The sequence below is a fragment of the Dysidea avara genome, chromosome 3 (assembly GCF_963678975.1).
Source record: "Dysidea avara chromosome 3, odDysAvar1.4, whole genome shotgun sequence".
Lineage (NCBI taxonomy): Eukaryota > Metazoa > Porifera > Demospongiae > Dictyoceratida > Dysideidae > Dysidea > Dysidea avara.
In genome coordinates, this window is record NC_089274.1 from 5,496,135 (window position 1) to 5,517,249 (window position 21,115).

The window sequence follows — 21,115 nt, forward strand, 5'->3', positions numbered from 1 at the left end:
GTTACATATTACCCATAAAATAAAGTAACTATAATATTACATATATATTACTTTGTGTCCACAGCCTTAAGCTGTCACGTGTGAAACTACCACCTTATCACGTGACATGATTGCGTTGTTGGACAATGTGCAAATCTTGGTTATTAGTAAGAAGCTGGTGAATAAGCTTCATTCAGTAGGCTTCATTACTTCGTTGTGGCTAGGCGTTACTCCGTGGATTACTAACGAGATTAGTAACTTCGTTACTTGTAGTAATAATATCACGTAATATTAGATTCGTTACAGTAACTATAGTACTTAGGTAAAGCGTTACATTTGTAAGTAAAGTAACTTGAGTTATATTACCTGTTTTTATAGCGTATTTCGTTATATTACTTAATTACCACAAAAGTAATAATATTACGTAACGCGTTACATAAGTAACGTGTTACTCCCAACACTGACCATTACCTAGTCAGAGATTACTCTACACAAACATACCAGAGCAACATACTTACCACAAACAGTGTAATTAACCATAACCTATGCAATGCCCAGCAACGAAACAACTTTAGGGATGATAACAAGACACTACTACTTGATGACAAGGCCCTATATTTAGAAAATCGTTCTGCAACACAGCTATTGTTACAATATATTAATAAAGTATAGAGAAAATTAAAAAAACACTTTCAGTCACTGCACGATACTCAAGCAAGTAGCTATAAATAATTATTAAAAATTACATGTTAATAGGGCATAACAGAAACACCTGCTGCTTAATCAACTCAACTACATCAGGGTTAGATGTGAGGAATGTTATGAAACAATAGCGAAGCAATATATTACCTGTCCCAGCTGGCATACATAGCTATACGAGAGGTCTGACACCAGTTGGAATTCTACAAATATTATTTGTTACTTTTTAAAGACTCCTAAATAAAATTAAAATCAATTGGTATAATTTAAAATGCATGATGCTACAATGAACAGTACATGCATGTAGAAATAGTGCAAACCTCAGTAGCATCCCAATTACAAAAATACATAAAATATTACAATTACACCACAAGTATAAAACAAGCATTTAAATCCTACGTATATACATCATCCATTTACCACCTACAACAGTGGCTGCACACTACTGGAGGCATCATTTATATACTGATGCCAGATGCAATCCATAATCAGATTATTATCCTGCATGGCCTTCTCAATCCAAGCTATCATGCTTGCATCATCAATTTTTTGCTGTCCTTCAATTTTCATGCTATTGACCTCATCTGTAATGCCATATATACAACGGTTCCATTCTGATATGTTCAGTGTCTTTACATCATAATTATCAGCTGTCACTGCTTCAGATATTTTATGCATGCATTTTAAAATTTTGTGACGCTTCTTTTCGATCTCAGCCTTAAGGTTTGCAAGCAGAACTTTCGCTGCTGTTTCTACATTTAATTCCTTGAACAATTTGTTATGTACCCACTTCAGGTGACTTTTTCTAGACACTTCAAGGTTTTTGTCAACCTGCAGGCATTCATCAATATTTTGTTTCTTAATAGAAAAGTTGCTATAAAGAGTAGACTCGGTTCCTTTCTGAGGGTTTAAAGTGAGAATTGATGGTCCTGCATGTCTACGTGAATCTGCCATTGCAACAAGACTATCTCTCCGTCCATCCCATTTTCTGGTACATTTTGCATCCAAAACTGTATCGCTTGTTTCATGGGACTCAGTTGCTTGGATGATTTTTACAAGGTGCATTGGCCTGAAGTTAGGCTTAATATCAGTTGGATTATATACCTTCGATTTTATGATTGGAAGAGGGAAAACATTACCAAAATCAGTTCTCTGATGCTGGATAAAATTTTCACCGCAAAAAATGATAACACTTTCAATCAAAATAGGTTTCTCAATTACATTGATTAAATGGCTGACATATCCTTGAATTCCCATTGTTGCACCAATTAGGATCCTTGAACTGCAAGTTGGAATGTGTGGAAACTCAGCAAATGGCATTTTCCATTCCATGCATGGATCCTCTTGATTACGAATAAAGCCACACGGAGGTTCTGTTACTAGTAAATGAAAAGTAACACCAGATTTTAACACGAAGCCTGCATTGTGAGTAAGTGGGTAAAATATTGATTCTTCACCTTTCTGTGCTTTCAACATCTCGTCCATGAAATATTTAGGTGCCGCTGCATATATGATACTGGGGGCATGTCCATCACATGATCCATCCAAATAACACTTTTCTTTGTCATTTTTATGAACTCCTGTGCTCAAAATGGCAGTATAAGGAGATTTTCCGTTTTCATGACATATCAATGCTGCAATGATCTTGTCATGCTTGCCCTTATCCCGAGTAGATATATTCTTTATTTTCCTTATTTTCTCGTAGCAAACAACCAAGTCATCATAGTACCTACATATGTAAAAATTCACTGCTAAAAAATAACAAAAATCAATTCTAAACCACATAAAACGACATATGTGATCTAGACTGGGAAAACTGATCTCATCGCCTATTTTATAAAGTATCATTAAGTATTCAGTCTTTTAGCTCACCAATGGTTGAAATTATGTGTACCACAGTTTATACCAACTTTTTACTTTCCAGAGCATCATATCCACTGCACAAGTATCCAACAGTTAACTTTCCTGCCACTTTAGATTGACTGTATCAATTGAGCTCCTAACAGGGTGGGTGGTGGTGGCTGGAAGGAGGGAAAGTAGCTGTATACAAAATTAAAAGGGAAGGCATAGCAATGAAACAGGCCAAGTTATAGGCCATTCAGGTCTCAAAACTGGCTAAAATGAAAGGACTTTTATAGCACAGGTCTTTATTCAACACCATGCACAGCAGCCACATACAGCCATCTCCAAACTGCATGGCCAGAGCTTCATTAGGGTCCCAGATCACTCATATGGATCACCACTGTGCTTGGGAATAGCAGCCAGCAAAAGCAAACCACTCACATCTAGCTAATTTTGATTGTGAAATTTTATAGTTCATTCATGTACTGTAGCTTACTAACTTTGTGTTCTTATTGAAAATCAAATTTGCTGCCATGGGCCAGTTTTCCCAGACCCAATCACATATGTAAGTACATTGTTACATATTTTTCACACCTCAGATGAAAGGTAAATAATCAGTGTATATAAATCACATTTGTACTGACTCTAGAATGCTGAAAGGAATATCATACACACACCAAACTGCGCTATATCAAAATATTCCATACTTAAGTATGCATATACCTTGTTAATACACAATGCCTAGAAACTATCATACTTCCTTATTAGGGACCCACCGATTATGCTCATAATTTTACCTATTATGCTATGCTGCACTGCTCAACAATTCACCTATTATGCTTAAATTAATGCTCAATATTTACCTATTATGCTCGATTATGCTCAATGTTCATGCCTTGTTAGTTCATATGCTTTGCTACTAGTTTAACACTGTATAGAAAAAAAATGAGTGGCTGGAGCATAAATAATAAATTCTTGCTGCATGTAAAAGAAAAGATCGATATACTCTAATAAAACAGTCAGTTTGATGATTGTTCTATTAGAGTTACTGACTGCTCTATTAGAGTATATCGATCTTATTTTGCAATTGTCATTTTCCAGCAAGAATTTATACTATCGTACAAATATTTAACCTATTATGCTGGCATTATGCTCAATGCTTTTAGGTACCTATTATGCTCAAAATTATGCCAGCATAATCGGCGGGTCCCTATTCCTTATTATCTCTCTTCTATATATATCATACAGTATAGTAGAATTGACACAATCGCAGTGAGTTACTACAGAAGTTTAAAAATCCACAAAATTATGGATTATTCTACTATCCATGTTACATGGATAAAATCGCAAGTAAAATACAGGTAGTTGGGACTAACCAGCACACTTGTCTGCGCCATGCATTCAATTGTGTCTGATAAGATACCGGACTATATACACCTAATAATACTTAGATATGTCAGTTTATAGAATTATGGAATTTTATGGCTTTATTTTAAAAACCATACAGGTGGTGGATGGGAAACTGGAAATAAATTTGGAGTGGTCAACTCATTATAAGATTGTATAAAACTTGAAAGAACTTATACTTCATTTAAGAGCAGATCTGCAAAAACCCAACATAATCACACAAGTATAAATTTTAAAAATTCTGTAAATTATTTTGCTTTGTGTTTAGTAAAGGAAGGGCCTAATAATAAAAACCTGGATATTTTGTTTACTCAAGAGCAGTTTGAAAATCTTTTATTTGTTTAGTAGATGCAAGGATATGGAAGTTATGGGCATTTGTTTACGTCACATCGAAGTGATAATATGCGATTGATCTTTCTCACCCTTTTATGTAGTGAAGAAAGACGATACAAGTAAACACTTACCCAGTAATTGATTCCGTTACTCATGGCAAACATGATGGTGTAAATTTCAACTCCACGTGTCATTCTGCTTGTAAGTTACAACCATTTTAGTAAGCGTCCGTAATTAAACAAATCAATTGTTTCTGTTGTTGGGCTATAACTCTCAAATTAATTAGCACATGAGGTTGAAATTTTGCCAGAACATGCATTTGGTTAAGTAGATTATAAATATTTAACAAATAGGAATTTGAAAAATAGACGATTGTGTTGGGTTTTTGCAGATTGGGTGACATTTGTAAGCACAACTAACTATTTGTTTGAGATAACATCTCTAGAATAATTAACAAACCATGCATGAATTGACCTGGTGTTGTTGCACAGCTTAATTCAGTTTAGTCTTTTTTGCATTATAGGTGTAAAGTCTGTGATGCTTTACCCCTGATGTTTTGTGAACAAACTATGAAAGAGCGCATGTTTCAAAATAATAGAACTGTATTAGTAGAGGTGTGTTTACTTGAGCAATGTTGGTGAACCATGCTTTCAAGGTAGTCAAAGCTATGGCTACTGATTAAAGAAGAAAAAAGCTTACGAAGTACAACTATACTGCACACAATATCCATGCTTTGGAATGCCATAAAGCACTTCTCAAATACAGGCAATGATTCTTCATTGGGTGCATATCTCCAGTTATTTATCTGGTAGTGTTGTCTGAAAACAACAGTGAGTAACAAACCTCACCATATTTAAACAGTCAGTTACACACAAAATGCTGAATGTCTTTTAGCACAGTGCGCCAGCCTGAAGCTTCCCCTTGTAAAATCATGTCAGCTGGAAGGATTTTCCAGGTATCCACAGCTGTAGCCAGCCAACTGCATTTGAATCTATCTAGTATTCTAAAATTACAGGAGTTTATAAAGCATAAATGTTCATCTGGGTCCCGGGAGTGAAGGTGATGAGATTTGCGATGAGTTGGATTATCACACAACTGTGGACGGTAAGTAGGTTAATCCTCACATCCTTGTCCAGCTAATAAATGACAAACCACAGTGGCATGTTGAGGGGTTGAAAAAAAAAAGGAAATGAGCAAGTCCGTTCAATGCGAGACTGCAAATCATCAAGTCAACATAAATGAGTATTGGCAGCTCCTAAATAAAGATGTGTAGACATGTACAACTGTAGTGGTGTACATGGATAGTAGTTAACATAATAAAATAACGGAATTTGCTGCCCACCACGTGGCAAAACAATCAAGTTGGAGTGGCCTTGTCTATAAATAGTAGTGAAACAAGTGGAAAGAAAACTTGGGAATATTACAACCTAGTAGAGATCCTCACAGTAAAAGTGAAGAAACTAGGAAAATCATCACTTGTGAGATGTGACTATACTACGAGTAACAGGATGCATTTTGCATTCTAATGGGGTTAAAAGGTGGAGAAATTAGGGAGACCATCACATGACAATGCATAGTTTTAACTAACATAATACTAGTTGTACCCACGCAAAATACGCTGGGTTACTAAGACTATCAATATGTATTAAACACTGTATCCAAAAGGTGCATTTGAACATTACAATTGATCAAGTAGTAACCACATCATACCATACCAACAGAGACATGATTTGGTATACAATATTTGATATGTATACACATGATTTCTTCAATGAAGTATTTCTATAATGTCACATGTTGGTGACGTGGCACATCAACAAAGAGTGACTGATGTCACAGTTTTGATACTGTTGTTTGAAAATATGGTATTAACACTGGAATTTCAGCTCTGCCTGAGCATCTATGCAGTCCTCATGCAGGTAGCATCTCAAGACTGATGTGTCCCTTATAGCCAGCCATACACAAAGAGATCTACATTGATGCACTCTATTATGCTGATGGCCCTGGAATATGTTTTGAGCATGCGACAAGCAAATTTCACAATTGGTATGGAGTTAAAGTAGTGTTGAATGTATTCTACTTCATTTGGATGGTGTTGCCTAGGCAAATTGATCTGTAGCTTACTGTCAGAGGAATGATCAGTTTTCATTGCTAATGATCGGTGCATCACCCACAAAGAACAAACAGTAGATCAGTGATTATATGGATATCTGTAATCAAGACACACGGTAGTGTGTCGTGCGGCCCAAGAAGCCGGCGCGCAACACCCGTGAGTATATTGACAGGAAGAACAAAAACGCAATTTTCGCACCTCCGTAGCTCTGTGCTGCCTTGATGAAACAAGACGATTTTTACTGTGGACACGCCATCCAACTTCAGCACTCCACATTCCAAATTTGAGCGAAATCATTTCAAGCGTTCCCAAGATATGCGACTTCAAAAGTTGGCTTAGTTTCTTCGTTTTTTTCTTCTAATTTTTCTTCCTCTTTTCGCACACTTACAAAAACTGCTATAAAACGCGAACGCCATATCTGATTGCCTTGAAATTTGGCACACAGAAGGGGGGTATAAAGGCGCATCTTGGTACCAACTTTGGCTTGAATACGATAAACAGGCAAAGAGTTATGAGCGATTATTCACGAAAAATAACACCAATATGTTGTCACGCCTACAGGGTAAACCGCTTATGGGAAGAAGCTGAAAATCGGTGGGTGAATAGGTCAACTATTGAACCTCCAAGCCTTTTGTGGTTTGAAAGAAATCGAGCTAAAAACCAGGAAGATACAACGAAAAAACCAACAGTGTGTAACAATTATGCAATCGAGATTAGCTAATAAAAAAAAAACGACTGCTCGGCACGCCCACCAGATAAACCACTTGGGGTAATGCTTTGAAAATCGTTGTACAGATGGAGTAATCATCTTAGAAAGGCTCTTCAATGGTGTAGAAGAATCAGACTTAAAGTTATAACACGAAATCCAACTTGGTGCAGCAAGTGCAAGATTGAGATACTCTAATAGAGCAGTCATCCTAATAGAGCAGTCACCCTGAAGAGAATTCAAGAGATCAGCTAGAAACAAGTAACCATCAGCTACAAACAAGTCACCCTGTAGAGAGATCAGCTACAAACAATTCACCATGTAGAGAGATCAGCTAGAAGAAGTTACCTTGTGGGGAGTTCATGCAACTATGGATATATAGAGATAGAAGAAATCACCTTGTAGAGTTCAGCTACAAAGATACCACCATGTAGAGAGTTCAGCTACAAACAAATCGCCCTCTAGAGACATCAATAGAAGAAGTTACCTTGCAGAGAGTTCAGCTACAAAGAAAACATCATGTAGAGAGTTAAGCTACAAACAAATCTCCCTGTAGAGAGATCAGCTAGAAGAAATTACCTTGTAGAGAGTTCAGCTACAAAGAAACCACCATGTAGAGAGTTCAGCTGCAAACAAATCACCTGTAGAGAGATCAGCTAGAAGAAGTTTCCTTTTAGAGAGTTCAGCTACAAACAAATCACCCTGTAGAAAGATCAGCTAGAAGAAGGAACCTTGCAGAGTTCAGTTACAAAGAAACCACCATGTAGAGAGTTCAGCTACAAACTAGTTACCTTGTAGAGACATCAGCTAGAAGAAGTTACCTTGTAGAGAGTTCAGCTACAAAGAAACCATTCTGTAAAGAGCTCAGCTGCAAACAAATCACCTATACAGAATTCAGCTACAAACAAATCACCCGGTAGAGAGATCAGCTAGAAGAAGTTATCTTGTAGATAGTTCAGCTACAAGCAAATCACTCTGTAGAAAGATCAGCTAGAAGAAGTCACCTTGTAGAGAGTTCAGCTACAAAGAAACCACCATGTAGAGAGTTCAGCTAGAAGAAGTTACCTTGTAGAGGGTTCAGCTACAAAGAAATCATCATGTAGACAGTTCAGCTGCAAACAAATCACCTGTAGAGAGTTCAGCTACAAACAAATCTCCCTGTAGAGAGATCAGCTAGAAGAAATCACCTTGTAGAGAGTTCAGCTAGAAGAAGTTACCTTGTAGATAGTTCAGCTACAAACAAATTACCCTGTAGAGAGATCAGCTAGAAGAAGTTACCTTGCAGATCGTTCAGCTACAAACAATTCATCCTGTAGAGAGAGTAGCTAGAAGAAGTCACCTTGTAGAGTGTTCAGTTACAAAGAAACCACCATGGAGAGTTCTGTAATAAATATATGTATCATACAGTACGATAGTTCTGTATGGTAGGGACGACAAAGATGTGGGCGTGGTCTACGAAGATAAATCAAACCAAAATCATCTTTGCAAACCCTTCACGGCCACTTGACAGTATTGGTCAGGTATAACCAAGCCCAAACATGCCTTCAGAACAACCAGAAGCATTTTCGATTAGGTGCTACGAAATTAAAAAAAAAAAATTATTTTCGCGAATTTTCTACTGCCTCACTGCCTGCCTGCCTGCCTGCCTGCCTGCCTGCCTGCCTGCCTGCCTGCCTGCCTGCCTGCTGCGTTCAGTCAAGCGTAGCGGAAAATTGGCTACAGCTACAGCCTTACTTCTTAGGCGGAAATGCTTCGAATTCATGGAGATGAAACTTTTAGTATTTTAAATATCCTACAATGTATGCGCTATTGCTTACTGATTTTCCTTTGATCCTTCTTTATCATGGCCATTGCTCATCAGTATCAATAGGGCTTCCATAATCATTGTGAATACACGTGTTATCGCACCAAACTTTTAGAATACGTTTGTGATTTGACGTTTGGTTTATACAGGACGTTTGGTTTATACAGGACCTATTGTACGTCGTCGACAAGATACACGTGTAAGACATCTTGTTTAGTATTAGCGTGTTTGTTGTTTAGCAGCTAGGTTTAACTGCTAGCATTTCTAAACGCATTTCTTTGTGACTAACACATTCTTCGCTATTACAGTATTAACACTCCTTTATGTATCCTTGCATGTGCTTACTACTGTCTACACAAGTCAGCAAAACCATATACATACATGATTGGAATAGTCAAATAACTATCTAAAGCTGTTAACACTATTAAGTGTAAAATGCATATACAAAACTTCTAATTCAATGCATGAATAATAATGTATTAAGTGCATAATCTCATAGAAACCCTGCATATTATGTTTTGTCACAGTTCCTTGTCAGTTGTCAGTCGCCCCAGCAGCATCGTCCTTATGTGCAACAATTACTTATTGTGTTCCGCCATATTCCCACTACAATGATCAATGTGTACTGTATAGCTAACCTATGACAGGTACAAAGAAAGCACAGCTTATTTGGTAACATCATTGTTAACAAAGTTATAGCTAACGAATGTGTAAAAGGTAGAGTAGGGCTTATCATACAGTACGATAGTAACTGTATAGTAAGGAGTAGGCGTGGCCCACAAAATAATATCACCCAAACATCAGCCTCAATTTTCCCTTACAACGATGAGGCAGTATTGGTGAGGTAAAACTAAACCCAAACAAGCTTTCAGATCAACCCGAAATGCTTTCAACAAGTTCTTGATTAAAATGCTGTGTAACGGGTTCAACATAGCTGACTACGAAGTGTAATGGTAACTTCACTTTTCACACGATAATTGATATAGCTGGGGCACGCGGTGCCTTTTCAGATGCGGTATGCGTGGGGTCACCAGCTATAATAAAATTATTTACAAAAAGTTAACAAACAAGTACACGAAAAAATTTGGAATTTTCAACTAGAGTAGGGACGACAGTACAATGATAAAAAGTACTGAAACAAGTGCATAGGGGTAGTGAACAATACTAAAATACAGTTAAATAATAAGACGTGTTATATCCCTACTGTGCTTAAGATGCCATAATGGAAATGCACAGTAGGGATATAACACGTCTTATTATTTAACTGTATTTTAGCATTGTTCACTACCCCTATGCACTCGTTTCAGTACTTTTTATCAATGTACTGTCGTCCCTACTCTAGTTGAAAATTCCAAATTTTTTCGTGTACTTGTTATATATATAACTAGCATTGGTACCTGCCCTATGTGCAGGACCATCTCCACATTGAACATTTTAATGCCACGAAGAGGGACTAAGCATTAAACACCAGCACTGCTAATGTAGCTATGTAGGGTACATGGTGATGTCACATTTTTTAAAGAGCATGAGGTTTTCTTATGTCATTAATGATGCAAAACACTAAAGTTTATTGTTTGTGGTTTTGGCAGGAATGTAGTTTAATTATTCAGTGCATCTTCCCTACCAGTGACTTCAACGTGCTGTATAGAACAAACAAAACCTTTGCTGCTTTACATGAGAACTAACGCAACAATAATTAATATATTGGGAACCAAGCATAAATATTAGTGTCCTATATTTGCTGTGTAGCATGTATGTCGATAGTGCTTTAAAGTACATGATCCTTATGCAGTACATAATAATTTATAGTGAAACATGCATGCAAGGCTAGCTAATTAGTTAAACTGCATGCGAGCTAAGGCAATTGTATACAGTATACCCTACATTACATACAGGTTGTGTACACACGGTACAGTTTCAGTTTCTACATTTTGATGTTTACCTTACCGACTGTCACAAAGAGAAATGAACTTGAGCATAATTTAAAGTCAACACAATTTGCAGTTATAGTTACTGCATGGCAAGCAAAAGTTCAGAACTTGTCCTATGCACTTTCAGTTCTGATGTTGCAGTGACACATATACCTCTTGCCATACAAAAACCCAGTTTTGAAACACCTGCAGTGTAATTGACCAATAAGGTAATGTATGAATCTTTAGAGTGAAAGCATGTAAGCAGGATAGTGAAACAGTTGTGCCAGGTCAGATGCAGTTCCTCGGTGTAAACTATGGATCTGCATGGTTCCAGTATTATCATTTTTCAGATGCACAGTAGTATTTGTTCAATCATGCAAGCTGCCTATTACTACAGCAGTATTGAGGTAAGTCTGAACAAACAGTTTTCCATGTCAGTGCACACCTATGTGCTTAAAACAAAGATGTAGATATTCTGGATACTGGTGAAAGAAGCTTTTACCTACTCTAATACAACACACTGGACCAACACACAGATGGACAAATATGTTAGCAATTTGTCTGCCCTGTCCCAAAAGTGCTATAAGAGTCCCCATTATGTGAGGTAATTCAGTGCCAGTGCTGAAAAACTGATCATAAGAGTTTGTAGATGAAGACTTGCATGGAACAGATAGAGCAAAAAGTTGCATCAAAAAGGTCCCAAAAGTGAAAAAAAAGTTATGACCTAGGCGGGGATTGAACCCTGGCTGGTTATAATAACTTGGGGTTAAGGGAGGTGCACAAATCGCCACAGTTGTTTATCAGTGGTTTTGACAGGAATGTAGCTCAACTTTTCAGTGATCCTTCCCTACACCAGTGCCTTCATCGCCCTATAAAGAGCGAACAAAAGCACGTATTGACTTGCTACAACAACACTCGAGTTGCCAGATGATGGGCGTTTAATTTCGCTAAAGTCCCGCCTCGATACGTGCTTTGCATGCCAAGATATGATGAGCTAAAAGTCGTGTTTTAAAAAGGTGTTCACAAAAGGGTACTGAGTAGAAAGAAAAAATCTGTCAACACGTGGATTTGAACCCACGACCTCTTACACGCTAGTCAGGCGTTCTACCACTTGAACAGTATGTGCTGTGGTTTTCAAAGGAATGTTGCTCAAGTTTTCTCTACACCTTGGCCTTCTACGCGCTGTAGAGACCGAACGGAAGCACGCGTGAACTCGTGATAACAATCTTAGAGTAGGCGGATGGTGAGCGCTTCATTATCAGCACAGACTATGCCGATTCGCACCAAGTCTGGTGAGTAAGCAGCGTGACCGTCAGACAGACAGACAGACAGACAGCTTTTCAGCTTTATATATATAGATTTGTACATTTACTGATAAAATCAGAAATATTTAAAGTACATCTGCTTCATCTTTTCTTCTTCCTGTGGTAAAGAAAAAAAGATAGGTTAAAAAAGTCCCAAAGCCGGTTGGTATACAAGTACAAAAAGAAATGAAATCTAATCCAAAACAGCCAAGCTGTAAAAAAACAGTGCGGCCCTCAAAAAGGCTATGGTGAAAAAAGATGTGAAATCCAAGGTGGCGGCCAAGAAATGGCTGTGATGGTAGGTTAATGGTAAAAATTTTAATAACGACAATTTAGGTGAATTTTGTGCCAATTGACCAAACAGCACCAAAATTCACCTGAATTGTCGTTATTAAAATTTTTACCAGTAACCTACCATCACAGCCATTTCTTGGCTGCCACCTTGGATTTCACATCTTTTTTCACCATAGCCTTTTTGAGGGCCGCACTTTTTTTACAGCTTGGCTGTTTTGGATTAGATTATATTGACCATTAGATTTTGTCATCAGTGTGTGTTCTATTAGAGTATCTGAACTGAGTTCTGTTTCTTCATCAGTGGCCTAGTCATGGTATTGTGTGCATGGCACTGTTGCCACAAGTTGTGGTGTTTAATGAAGTGTGTACTGTATATAATAATGTGTTGTAGTCAACTTAATCAGCTGTAGCAAGAAGTAACTAATATGCAATTGAGTTTTGATAATAAAAAAAAAACAATTGCTTGCCATGCTTACCAGGTAAATCGCTTAAAGGAATGAGCCATAAACCGGTAAATAAATTATGGTAGAAAGTTCTTTCAGTGGTTTAGATGAATCAGATTTAAAACTACTGAGTTACATTTAGCAAATGTGCGATCAGGACACTTTAATAGTGCAGTCACCCTATTAGAGCAGTCAGCTACATAACAAGTCACTGTATTACAGAATTCAGCTATGTAATGTAGGTAGTTAAAGTACATAAAAAGTCACTCTGTATAGGGTTCAGCTACACTACAAGCCACTCCTTACAGAGTTCAGCTACATGACAAGTAACCCGGTAGAGAATTCAGTTATGTTACAAGTTACACAGCTCACCCTGTAGAGAGTTCATTTACTTTACAAGTCACCCTGTAGAGAGCTCAGCTACATTACAAGTCACCTGCAGAGAGTTCAGTCATGTTACAAGTCACCCTGTAGAGAGTTCAGTCATCCTGTGGATATTTAAGCATTACAAGTTGCCCTGTACGTCAGCCACAAACAAATCACCCTGTACAGTGTTTAGCTAACATTTCAAGCCACCCTTTAGAAAGGTTAGCCATGTTACAAGAGAATTCAGCTATGTTACAAGTTTCTGTAGAACGTTTAGCAAGGGAGTTCACTTACCTGTACAGCAGTCAGCTATGTTACAAGTCACCATGTAGAAGCGTGTCACGTGCCTCAAACCACAGGTGAGTATATACCTACATATACCAACCGTATATACACACATACATATACTTATCCAACCACATGTGAGTATATACTTACCTGTTCCCAGGTACATTATATCAAGACACACCATAGTGTGTCATGCTGTCAAGTACAGCCAGTGCGGACATGCAACAGACAAGTGTGTATTTTACAGGAACCAAGAAAATACCGTTTTCACACATCCGTAGTTCAATAATGGTTGAATGAAAATTAACCATTCTCACTGTGGAAATTCCCTCGGGGTAGGGTACCTCCCATTCCACATTTGAGGTGTACACACCCATTCATAACTCATGTGTGCTTAATTAAGTCGATTTGCTTAAAATTTGAAAGGCTGTAAGAGCATAATACTGCACATTCACATTCCAATTTTGGTACCTATCAGACAAAAAACAAGGAAGTTATGATGCGCAACTTTTGAAAATCTAAAGGCGATTTGTTGTCATGCCTCCAAGGTAAACTGCTTGATGGAATAATTTGAAAATCGGTCTGTATATGGAGTAACTATCATAGTGCAAACCTATTGTGGTTTGAAAGAAATTGCATTAATAGTCATGGAGTTATAACAAAAATGCCAACCATGTGTAAATAGCCCACAATCAAGTTTTGTTAATAAATAAGTATTACTGGCCACGCCTACCAGGCAAACTAGTTGATAAAATCAGCTGAAAACAGGTAGAGAGGTAGATTAATTATTTTAGAACGGTCTTTCAGTAGTCTACAAAGAATTAAAAACCACTGAGTTACACTACGGATAGTCAACTAGGTGTAACAAGTGCACAATCGAGATATATAGTCTAATAGTGCAGTAACCCAAATAGAACATTCAACTACGTAATAAATCACTCTATTAGAACGTTCAGCTACAATCAATTCACTATGTAGAGAGTTCAACTACAAGCAAGTCACCCTGTATAGAGTTCAGCTACAAACAAGTCACCTTGTAGATAGTTCAGCTACAACAAGTCATTCTGAAGAGAGTCCAGCTATGTACATTGCAAGTCACTCTGTAGTGAGTTTAGCTACAAACAAGTTAGTAGAGATTTCTGCTACAAGCTAGTCTACTTGTAGGAGAGAGGAAATGTGATAATTTTCATACAGTATTAATTTTTGCATAAAAACTGCATCATAAAAATATCCAGAGAATTCAGCTCTTGATATCTTCTTCCTCCTTCCTGCAAAAAAAGAAAAAGACAAGTAAAAGAAACTCTAAAGCTGGCCACAGGCTGGCTTTGGAGTATACAAATACAAAAAGAAGGGATATCTATAGAAAAACAGCCAAGCTGTAAAAAAAGGGTGTGACCTCCAGAGTGAAAAAAAGATGTGAAATCAAAGGTGGCAGCCAAGAAATGACTGTGATGGTAGGTTAATGGCAAAAATGTTAATAACGACAATTCAGGTGAATTTGGTACCGAATCCTTGGAGGCAACACAAATTCACCTGAAATGTCATTATTAAAATTTTGCCATTAACCTACCATAACAGTCATTTATTGGCCAACACCTTTGATTTTACAACTTTTTCACCCTGGTTTTTCTGGAGGCCACATCTTTTTCACAGCTTGGCTATTTTGTATAGATACTTATGTACCTGTGTACGTACGTATATGCCTAACATCCGGAGTAAATAAAAGAGTATACAGCCGGTGGTTTCTTTAAAGTTTGATGTCATCATGGTATCAAACAGTACAATAGTACTATTTAAGTAGAGAATGCCCTGAAAATTTCATGCCGCAAAAAATTCTGCCTTTAAAAATCATCCTAGAGACATTTTACGCAATGAAAATCACCTTTACAGAATAGTACTAGTCCATATCAAGACACACGATAGTGTGTCGTGCGGCCCAAGAAGTCGGCACGCCACACCGTGAGTATATTGACAGGAAGAAAGAAAACGTCATTTTCACACATTTGTATCTCGGTGATACCTCATCCGATTGGAACCAAATTTGCTGCAGAGTTGCCCGCCAGCTAGGGGACTCTACATTCCAAATTTGAAGGAAATTACTCAAGCCATTTCCGAGATACGAGTGGCCAAAGTTTCGTTTTTTTTCTTCGTTTTTTTTTTTCTTCTTCGTCTTTTCGCACACTTGCAAAAATTGCTATAACACGCAAACGCATACTCCGATCGCCTTGAAATTTGGCACACAGAAGGGGAGTACAAAGACGAATCCTAGCATCAAATTTGGTGCACATCCGGTGAATGATTCAGGAGTTATGACCAATTATTCGCGTAAAACAAGATCGATTTGTTGTCACGCCTACAGGGTAAACCGCTTCATGGAATGAGTTGAAAATTGCTATGTAGATGGAGTAACCATCGCAGGAGTGCCTTTTGGTGGTTTGAAAGGAATCGAGATAAAAACCACGGGGATATGACACAAAACCCAACCTGTGTCACAATTACGCGATCGATTTTTAGTAATAAAAAAGTATTAGTTTTCACGCCTACTAGGCAAACCGCTTAGAGCAATGAGCTGAAAATCGGTGTATAGCTGGAATAATCTTCATTGAAAGTCCTTGCAGTAGTATAGAAGGATTGGATTACAAACCACTGAGTTATGATTCGAAAGCCAACTCCGTGTAGCAAATGCGAGATCGAGATACTCTAATAGAACAGTCACTCTAATAGAGCATTCAGCTAATTTATTTACTCCATTATAGAATTCTATTATCATATTCTGTAGGGAGTTCAGCTGCAAACAGTTAATCTTATAGACAGTTCAGCAAGAAGCAAGTCACCCTATAGAGAGTTCAGCTACAAATATATTTCTGTAGTGATTCATAACACACTGAAGAGAGTTCAGCTATAAACAAGTCATGCACCCTGTAGAGAGTTCGGCTACACTCTCTAGAGAATTCAGCTACAAACAAGTCACTGTGGAGAGAGTTCAGCTACAAAGAAACTATCCTGTAAAGAGTTCATCTATACAAACAAGTTACCCTATAGAGATCACCTGCAAACAAGTAACCCTGAAGAGAGTTCAGCTACAGACAAGTCACTTTATAGTTTATACAGTGTTCAGCTACAAGTAAGTCACTCTGTAGAGAATTCAGCTACAAATAAGTCACTCTATAGAGAATTCAGCTACCACCAAGTCACTCTGTAAAGAATTTTGCTACAAACAAGTCACCGTGTAGAGAATTCAGCAACCAAAATACTACTCTGTAAAGAGTTCAGCTATACAAACAAGTTACTCTGTAGAGAGATCAGCTAGAAACAAAAGAGAGTTCAGCTAGAAGAAGTCACCCTGTAGAGAACTCAGCTGCAAAGAAACCTGTAGAGAGATCAACTACAAACAAATCACCCTGCAGAGCATTCAGCTATAAACAAATCACCCTGTAGAAAGTTCAGGTACAAACAAATCACCCTATATACAGTTCAGCTACAAAAAAATCACTCTGTAGAGAGTTCAGCTACAAAGAAGTTATGCTACAGTGAGATCAGGTTGAAACAAGAGGTTTCAGCTACAAACAAATTAACCTGTAGAGAGTTCAACTATGAACAGATCATCCTGTAGATAGTTCAGCTAGATACAAGTCACCCTATAGAGAGATCAGCTAGAGGAAGTCACCTTGTAGAGAGACCAGCTAGAAAAAGTTACCTTGTAGAAAGTTCAGTAACAAAGAAACCATCCTGTAGAGAGTTCAGCTACAAACAAATCACCCTGTAGAGAGTTCAGCTGCAAACAAATCACCCGGTAGAGAGTTCAGCTACAAACAAATCAACCTGTAGAGAGATCAGCTCGAGGAAGTCACCTTGTAGAGGGATCAGCTAGAAACAAGTCACCTTGTAGAGAGTTCAGGTACAAAGAAACCACCATGTAGACAGTTCAGCTGCAAACATATCGCCTGTAGAGAGTTCACACAGCTAGAAACAAATCACCCTGTAGAGAGATCAGCTAGAAGAGGTCACCTTGTAGAGAGTTCAGCTACAAAGAAACCATCATGTAGAGAGTTCAGCTGCAAACAAATCACACTGTAGAGAGTTCAGCTACAAAAAGATCACCCTGTAGAGAGTTCAGCTAGAAGAAGTCACCTTGTAGAGAGTTCAGCTACAAAGAAACCATCACGTAGACTCTGAGAGTTAAGCTGCAAACAAATTACTCTGTAGAGAGTTCAGCTAGAAGAAGTCACCTTGTAGAGAGTTCAGCTACAAAGAAACCATCGTGTAGAGAGTTCAGCTACAACGAAACCACCATGTAGAGAGTTTAGCTGCAAACAAATAACCTGTAGAGAGTTCAGCTAGAAACAAATCACCCTGTAGAGAGATCAGCTAGAAGAGGTCACCTTGTAGAGAGTTCAGCTACAAAGAAACCGCCATGTAGAGAGTTCAGCCTCAAACAAATCACCGTGTAGAGAATTCAACTACAAACAAATTGCCCTGTAGAGGGATCAGCTAGAAGAAGTTACCTTGTAAAGAGTTCAGCTACAAAGAAACCACTGTGTAGAGAGTTTAACTGCAACAAATCACCAGTAGAGAGTTCAGCTAGAAACACATCACCCTGGAGAGAGATCATCTAGAAGAGGTCATCTTATAGTGAGTTCAGCTACAAAGAAACCACCACATAAAGAGGTCAGCTGCAAATAAATCACTTGTTGAGAGTTCAGCTACAAACAAATCCCCCTGTAGAGGGATCAGCTAGAAGAAGTCACCTTGTAGAGAGTTCAGCTACAAAGAAACCATCATATAGAGTTCAGCTACAAAGAAATCACCCTGTAGAGAGTTCAGCTAGAAGAAGTCACCTTGTAGAGAGTTCAGCTACAAAGAAACCGCCATGTAGAGAGTTCAAATCACCATGTAGAGAATTCAACTACAAACAAATCGCCCTGTAGAAGGATCAGCTAGAAGAGGTCACCTTGTAGAGAGTTCAGCTACAAAGAAACCATCATGTAGAGAGTTCAGCTACAAAGAAATCACCTTGTAGAGAGTTCAGCTAGGAGAAGTCACCTTGTAAAGAGTTCAGCTACAAAGAAACCACTATGTAGAGAGTTTAACTGCAACAAATCACCAGTAGAGAGTTCAGCTAGAAACACATCACCCTGGAGAGAGATCATCTAGAAGAGGTCATCTTATAGTGAGTTCAGCTACAAAGAAACCACCACATAAAGAGGTCAGCTGCAAATAAATCACTTGTTGAGAGTTCAGCTACAAACAAATCCCCCTGTAGAGGGATCAGCTAGAAGAAGTCACCTTGTAGAGAGTTCAGCTACAAAGAAACCATCATATAGAGTTCAGCTACAAAGAAATCACCCTGTAGAGAGTTCAGCTAGAAGAAGTCACCTTGTAGAGAGTTCAGCTACAAAGAAACCATCATGTAAAGAGTTCAGCTGCAAACAAATCACCCTGTAGAGAGTTCAGCTACAAAAAGATCACCCTGTAGAGAGTTCAGCTAGAAGAAGTCACCTTGTAGAGAGTTCAGCTACAAAGAAACCATCATATAGAGAGTTCAGCTACAAAGAAAGCACCCTGTAGAAAGATCAGCTAGAAGAAGTCACCTTGTAGAGTGTTCAGTTACAAAGAAACCATCATTTAGAGAGTTCAGCTGCAAACAAATCACCCTGTAGAGAGTTCAGCTACAAAAAGATCACCCTGTAGAGAGTTCAGCTAGAAGAAGTCACCTTGTAGAGAGTTCAGCTACAAAGAAACCATCGTGTAGAGAGTTCAGCTACAAAGAAACCACCATGTAGAGAGTTTAGCTGCAAACAAATCACCTGTAGAGCGTTCATCTATAAACAAATCACCCTGTAGAGAGATCAGCTAGAAGAGGTCACCTTATAGATAGTTCAGCTACATTTCAAGTCACCCAGTAGAGAGATCAGCTGCAAAATAATATCCTGTGGGGAATAATGGGCATGTAATAAATATATGTATATAATTTGTATAATTACTAATAAAATCAAAAATAATTGAAGTATTAAAAATCTTCTTTAAGTTCTTTTCTTCTTCCTGTGGTAAAGAAAAAACATATGGGTTAAAAAAAAACCCAAAGCCAGCCATTGGCCGGCTTTGCAGTATACAAATACAAAAAGAAGTGATATCTAATCAAAAACAGCCAAGCTGTAAAAAAAGGTGCGGCCCCCAAAAAGGCCATAGTGAAAAAAGATGTGAAATCCAAGGTGGCGGCCAAGAAATGGCTGTGATGGTAGGTTAATGGTAAAAATTTTAATAACGACAATTCAGATGAATTTTGTGCCGCTTGGTCTTGGCACCAAATTCACCTGAATTGTCGTTATTAAAATTTTTACCATTAACCTACCATCACAGCCATTTCTTGGCCACCACCTTGGATTTCACATCTTTTTTCACCATGGCCTTTTTGGGGGCCGCACCTTTTTTTACAGCTTGGCTGTTTTTGATTAGATAATATATAAAATATAACAAAACACAACGGATATAGAATTTTTAAAAACCGCCCAAACTCTAATTTTAGTCTCACTGCCTGACCGACCATAGTCACAAGGTTAGAGGCCAAACGAAGCAGCGCACGGCCACTATTTTACACCACAATAAGAAACTCACCAGTGGGATGTGCCTTTTGGAGTTCTGACAAGTGCAGGCCCTCTGCGCCTTTCTTTTCTTTTATCTTCAATCAGGCTGCTTGTCTTCTTCATCCAACGAAACCATATCGAGGCATTAATTTTCCGTATCAACACTTTCTTTCAGCAATATACACACTACAGAATTGTTTCAGAGCTGGATTTCAGAAGTGCTTCAGTCCTAAGAGATATACTAGCTAGATATCTGCAAGTTCGTAATTAAGATCTGGTTCGCAACCACACCCATCAATTAAAGATCTACGTGAACTAATATTGATAGAGTACAGAGACCACACCTCTTAACAATCTAGTTAAAGATGATCTCACCCATTACTGGTCTAGCTAGCTGCACACCTTTTGGCTGACTCAAGATATACCCTAATACAACAGTCACTCTAATACAACAGTCATGTATGATACTCTAATAGAACAGTCACAAGTTACATTGTACAGTGGAACCTCAGTTATCCGAACCCCTTGGGACCAGGGATGGTCAAAGTCCTTATCTCTGAAACTTTGTATAAATAACCTTAAAATAGCATAAAGGAAAAAAAAATTTATATATCAGTTATTCAACTACCATAATAGAACAGTCACTACTCTAATAGAGCAGTCATTTCAGTAGTTTGGTTAACCGAGAATCCAAACAAGCGGGGTCTGGATAACTGAGGTTCCACTGTAGCTAGCTGTGCTACAACACAAACCTAAATAAACTAGTATTTTTTTTAAATGTTAATTTAAAAATGAAGTAGGGATCTATGCAACAAAAAGTAGTGAAACGAGATGAATGATGGTATTACAGCATAACTCAGTGGGAAAGTCCCTACTTTGGCACATTGGCTATAACAATTATTTTGCTCAATGCCAAAGTAGGGACTTTCCCACTGAGCTATATATACTGTAATAATAGCCATTTGTTATACTGTACTAGTATTTTTAAAAATTGTTAATTTAAAAATGAAGTAGGGATCTATGCAACAAAAAGTACTGAA

At 38.0% G+C, this 21,115-nt stretch overlaps 1 protein-coding gene across 1 annotated transcript in view; it reads right to left on the bottom strand.

Annotated features, from left to right (window-relative positions):
* Window positions 1-919: 919 nt before the first annotated feature.
* The window catches only part of LOC136249043 (uncharacterized), a 51,299-nt gene continuing 31,103 nt past the window's right edge, over window positions 920-21,115 (bottom strand). Inside the window, exon 4 of the mRNA XM_066040950.1 lies at window positions 920-2,407. Coding sequence (XP_065897022.1) covers window positions 1,102-2,407 — 1,306 coding nt within the window. The 3' untranslated portion in view covers window positions 920-1,101. The remainder of the gene's footprint in view (window positions 2,408-21,115) is intronic.